The sequence below is a fragment of the Maylandia zebra genome, linkage group LG8 (genome assembly GCF_041146795.1).
Source record: "Maylandia zebra isolate NMK-2024a linkage group LG8, Mzebra_GT3a, whole genome shotgun sequence".
In the NCBI taxonomy this organism is placed as follows: domain Eukaryota; kingdom Metazoa; phylum Chordata; class Actinopteri; order Cichliformes; family Cichlidae; genus Maylandia; species Maylandia zebra.
In genome coordinates this window covers 27,608,596-27,614,595 of record NC_135174.1, presented here as the reverse complement: position 1 = coordinate 27,614,595, position 6,000 = coordinate 27,608,596, and the positions used below count along the sequence as shown (strand labels likewise).

At 41.8% G+C, this 6,000-nt stretch overlaps 1 protein-coding gene across 2 annotated transcripts in view; it reads left to right on the top strand.

Annotated features, from left to right (window-relative positions):
• The first annotated feature begins 3,143 nt into the window (after window positions 1-3,143).
• The window catches only part of fmnl1b (formin-like 1b), a 39,403-nt gene continuing 36,546 nt past the window's right edge, over window positions 3,144-6,000 (top strand). For both annotated transcript variants that reach the window (XM_004565929.3, XM_012923174.3), the window contains exon 1: window positions 3,144-3,976. In XM_004565929.3, coding sequence (XP_004565986.1) covers window positions 3,824-3,976 — 153 coding nt within the window. In that variant the 5' untranslated portion in view covers window positions 3,144-3,823. The remainder of the gene's footprint in view (window positions 3,977-6,000) is intronic.

The window sequence follows — 6,000 nt, the reverse complement described above, 5'->3', positions numbered from 1 at the left end:
AAAAAATGCTGTTTTTATTTTGAATTCAACAATGTTTGTTTTTTTTTTTTTATGAGTGTTTAATGTTTATCTGTAAACTCACTTTCCATTTGTACTATTGATTGATGGATTATTTATTAATTTAGAAAGACTCATGAACTGCTTTATTTTGACTTATATAAGTACCAGTCCTCCAACGTCTGTGGCTTTAAATTACACATTACGTCAGTGTTTATGATTTTAAGGCTGATGTATTGTTTTGGAGTTTTCCATTAAAGTTAAAAATAATAATAAAAGCTATTTTATTGTTGCTCCTCAGGATGCGGTGGTGGTGAAGCTCTGTCAGTACAGATGTTTAAAAATGTGGTGTTTAAGAATAGTGTGACCTCTAAAGAGGCGTTTTCTCATTATTTCTATTTTTGTGCGAGTGAATGTGAGCACGAATGGTTGTCTGTCCCTGTGTGTTGGCCCTGCGACAGACTGGCGACCTGTCCAGGGTGTACCCCGCCTCTCGCCCTATGACAGCTGGGATAGGCTCCAGCGCCCCTGCGACCCTGAAAAGGATAAGCGGAAGCGAATGGATGGATGGATGGATTTCTCCTTTGTTCAAACAATGCAAGACACAAGACATGAATGGATTTAGTGTCATAAAATTGACAAAGAATTTTTTTTGTAGTTAATCAAAATCTGATCAAAGTGCAGATTTGAGCTTTAATTTGAGGGTTATTTTTTTTTGTTGTTGTTGTTGTTTTTTTATGCAAAACATTCACACGAACTCTTCAAGAATTAGATTCGTCTTTATGCACATTTAAGATGCAGAATTGTTTGTAATACTTGGATGAAGACAGTGATTGCTTGCAGTCTTGAATCGATCAATGTCACCAAATGCTGTAGTAAAGCAGCTCCCTCCTGTTCATTGTAGACAATGATATGCTTGCCTCCTTCAAAGTCTTCTGGATGTGGTTACATGTTATATTATTGTTTTTCTTGACCATGTCATCATACTCTTTGGTTGTCTTCTGCCTTTGGTGTTGCTGAGGAGGCCAGTGCCTTCATCTTATTTAAGAATATGCCAGATTCTTGAATTGGCTACTCTTAAAGTTTATGCTTTATTCTGGGTCTTTGGTCTGATGATGTTTTTCCTGCACTGGCCCTGATATCTCTTTGGACCTTATACTAGTTATCTGTCATAAGAATACTTCAATAATATTGAAGTCCGGGCTCTGAGGAGGCCAATCCATGACTGATAGTTTCATTGTGTTTTTCTATCCGTTTACTGCTCTCGCAATATGTTTGATAGTCTGCTTATCTGTCGATCCTGCTTACCAGTTACAGTTGCACTTTTCATTTCATGTGTCTGAGGAGGAGAATAGCGATGCAGTCTACAGCCTGGATGTGAACATAACTTTTACTCGTTTGCACAAAAGGACGAGAGCACTTGTGGTAAATGGTACACTACATCCACGAGCAAAACAGCTGCATCATTCAGCTAACATCACTTTGGCTCTTTGCAAGCATCTGCACAGACACCATGCTAACGCTAAGCTAGCCAGGAACCCAGAGTGATGCTGACACTGAATGTTTGCTGACCCCAGCCCAGCCAGACCCTGAACTTCAGCAGGTATGCGACTGATGAGCTCAGTGTTTGATCTTGACCTTCAGTGCTTGGTCTAAAGAAATCAAGAAACCACATCGAGTAATATATCACATGAAGAGGCATCGGAAATTTGTTTTGTCACAGCAGAAATTGGACAGTGCAAAGTTATATAGCAAAAATTAGAGAACACTGGAATACAATAAGAATAAGATACTGTACACAACTGTACAGAATAGAATAGAATAAAATAATATATACAATAGGATAAAAATAGAATACAAATGCTATACAACTGACTAAAAATACAACTTTGTCAGAGAACGAGTATTGCACTTAGTCTTATTGCACATGTGTGGATGTGTGTGTTTGATCAGTTGGAGTCTTTGTTGTGGAGTCTGACAGCAGTGGGGAGGAAAGACCTGTGAAATCTCTCCGTCCCACACCGTGGGTGCCGCAGCCACTGAAGGAGCTGCTCAATGCTGTCACAGTCTCCTGCATGGGGTGGGAGATGTTGTCCAACAGGGATGACAGCTTAGCCTCCATTCTCCTGTCATTCACCACCTCCACTGGGGCCGGAAGGCATCCTAGAACAGAGCTGGCCCTGCGGATCAGCCTGTTCAGTTGCTTCCTGTCCCCGGCAGAGTGGTTGCCATCCCAGCAGACGACACTATAAAAGATAGCTGAGGCCACCTCAGAGTCACGGAAGGTCTTCAGGAGTGGGCCCTTCACCCCAAATGACCTGAGTCTCCGCAGCAGGTACAGCCTGCTCTGCCCTTTCCTGTAGAGGGCGTCTGAATTATGAGTCCAGTCCAGTTTATTGTTCAGATGAACACCAAGGTACCTGTAGCTGTCCACAGCCTCGACGTCCATACCTTGGATGTTCAGTGGTTGCAGAGGAGGATGTTTGTGCCTGTGGAAGTCTACCACCAGCTCCTTGGTTTTATTAGTGTTGATCTGGAGGTAGTTCTGCTGGCACCAGTCCACAAAGCCTTGTGTTAGTTCTCTGTACTTCCTGTCGTCCCCATCAGTGATGAGGCCGACTATTGCAGAGTCGTCAGAGAACTGCATGTTATTTAGATTGTAAATTAAATTAAAGGTAGACCCTACAATCATACATACAGAGAAAAACCCAACAATCATATGATACTGTAACTTCTTTCATTTTTTCTTGAGATGCTCCTTTAATTTATTAATTATTCTTTGTTTAAGCTATTCTGTTGCTCTGGTTGAGTTTAATGTTTTCACTGCAGCAATCTCATTTTTTCTTAGAGATTAGTAGCTGTTGATCAAATTTTTGTAAACGAGTTCCTCTTTAAAAGTAAAAAAATGTGATTTTCAGAATGTACTTCTTTGCATTCATGAACTAAAGATATTTTTGTATATTGTTTGGCTTTAACTGGTTCGGCCCACTTGAACTTGACTGAGTGTCATGTGGCCTATGAACTAAAATGCATCTGACACACCTTCTCTGAAAGCTCCCATGGTCAGGTGCAGCCTGAATAGGGAGGCATTAGGACCCAGAGTGCTCTGTGCTATTAACTAATGCCACTGCTGCCTTCAGTTTCTCTCCTGTCGGATAGACAGAGTAGCTGCCTGCCGGTTCTCTGCTCTTTCCTGTTTTTTCCCCTCTTTTTTTCTTTTACTCTGGATATGGAGTTCAGAGGTCCACCGACTACCAGCATCCAGCAGCAGATGAAGAACCTCCACAGATCACCTGGAGCTCCAGCTGAGTGTGCTTACCTGCAGCAGCTTTGGGAGTAGTTTCCTCCTGAGTTTCCTCCACACCAAAGTGCTGCCTATATTTTGCTGTTTATCTTCTTCTGTTGATTTTTTTCCTGTTGTTATTTCAGCCTGCTGTTCAGCAGTTGCCTCAGGCTCTGAAGTCTCCCTCCTCCCCCTTTCCTCTGTCACTCGCTCAGCTGTCAGTCCGTCCGTCCCTGTCAGGATATCCCCTTCCCTCTTTCTAGGGTTTCATAATACACTAGGACCTGAGCCAGGTCTGAGCTGTCATTCAGAGGCTGGGGTGGATTTCATTCTTCTGTTTGTCAGAAAACTGAAAGCTGACAAGTAATAAATGTTAACCAACACAGAGGAGTTGTGGAGATAATGGAAGGCCACAAGCTACACAGAACCTAACTTTGGATGAGCAGACAGACCCACATTTGATCCTTTTTGAGACTCTGGCAGTGACTGTTCTTTTGAGTTTTGTGCATATGTGTGTTTTTTGGATCTATTGGATTGCCAGTCATGGGGAATGCAGCAGGAAGCCTTGAGGTTTCTCAGGGAAAGGATGGCAAGCCATCGGGCCCGGGGTCCACAGGGCCCCAGAGACAAACAGCCGGAGCGAAACTCCCGATGCCACCTGAAGAAGAGCTGGAGGAACGCTTCAACGCTGTGCTGGTGAGTCACGAATGCATGACTTCGTGCTGCAAGTGGAAAAAGCAAGAGTGCCACAATAGAAAGAAACAAAGAATGTGGAATATGTTGAAAATGTGCACGTCCTCGGGACAAGCTTATCGTTGTGCCAGGTACACAAAGCTGCTGTGAAAAGATACATAAGAGCTCCTTTATGCTCAGGCTTACCGCAGCTTTAGGCTCACTGCTCCCTGTTAGAGAAAGAATGATACGAGGAAGTCAGGTCTGTTTACAGCTTAGTAAAAGGTGCCTCTATTCTTTACTGCCCTATCTCAGTACTTATACTAGTACTTATAAATCACTCATGTATCAAAGTTTTACCAATGAGAGAAGATTACGTTGCCAAAAATACGCTTGGATATTAGGAAAGAGACAATGTAGATTAGGTCATATGCTGCATCACCTTTGTTGTTTGATTTTATATTTAGTGAAATGCAGGTGCCTTAAGTTGGTCCTCGTTAGTCTTCTCAAAGTCATTACTTTATTATTCCTGTAGGGGGCGCTTATCAAATCAAGAGAATTAGTAAACAGAAGTAAACTTTAAGCTCTGAAAAAGAAGCTCAAATGAGAGGAGCGTAGCTGTAAGGGAAAGAAAATCAGAGAGATAGATAATAATTCAGAAGCTACATCACTGAAATCTAACGACACTGTGATACTGAATGGATGTAGATCATTACAGAGGCCATAAATATATTCTGTCAGTGTGTGTTTTTTAGTCCTTCTTTAGATACTCAGGTGTTTTGGGATATCTTAAATGATTTTCTTGTGATTTATTCGGCATCACAGAACTTGCCGACAACAACGTTTGTTTTTGGTGTTGGGCTCATAAAAGTAACTTCCTTTGAAAACAGGTCATTACTTTCCTCATTACTTTACCTACCAGACAACAGTCTAAGACTAAGCTTGTTACCTGCCCACATATCTGCTTAAATCATTAAATCTAGAATCTAGAAACAGAAAGTAAACTGAAATGAGCAAAACAGATAAATCCACCTGAAACAGCAGCATTATCGCCCCGATTTTTTCCATGCACAACATAGATACAGTCAGCCGAAGCATGAAATACCGACATGCAGACACGTGCCTTTGTTTCTTAACTTTTGATTTGCAAAAAAGATGGTCACACAGTGTCCTCGCCATATACGCTACAGCCTTTCTTTGGACAACACCCATTTTTTTGTTTATCCACACTTAAATTGTGCCTCATTTGTTGCATGGTGAACTTAATGTGCCTTAACTTTTGGAAAACATCCTCCTTGCGTTTTCAGCATTATAAACCCCCGGCTAGTTCAGATAATAAGAAAGCGGTTACAGCATAGGTGTCAAACTCTGGCCCGCGAAGCCATACCAAATTACTATCAGAGCTGGCCTACTGGTATTATACAGCTAATATATATATTGTTTAGTATTAAGCTTTGCTTGTTCCATATTCAGTTTTTCAGCAAAACGTGTTTGAGTCCATAAGAAAAGATTCATTCTTATATCTGGAGGAATAAATATATTTCAATAAATATTAGCGTTAGCCCGCGACTTTGTTCCAGTTTTGAATTTTGGCCCACTGTGTATTTGAGTTTGACACCCCTGGGTTACAGGTTAGGACTGGGAGTCGTCCTCAACATCTGCACAGATGTTGGAACAGTTCTTCTACCCAAGACCAGATGTTGAACACAAAGATGTAAAAGCGATTAAAGCACCTCTGCTGATAACATTACTTTGACATTTGCTCCAGGGGAGGTCACGCTTGTGCCCCGACCTCAGTGCTGCTCATGAGCTTGAGGTGGAGCAAATTCCTGAAGCAAAACTTTAGTAGGAAGGCAGAAACCAGAAGGTGGGTGTCATGGTCCTGGGTCGTGTGACCCAGTGTGTTATGTTTAGCCTATTTTGATGTTTATTGTTTGTTTAGGTTCTCTAAGGTAGCCCAGCCATTTGTATATATTACCCTTGCATTAAGTCTCCCTTGCCCTTCGTGTGTTTATGTCTGTGTGTCTTGTACTGTCAAGTTCATGCTG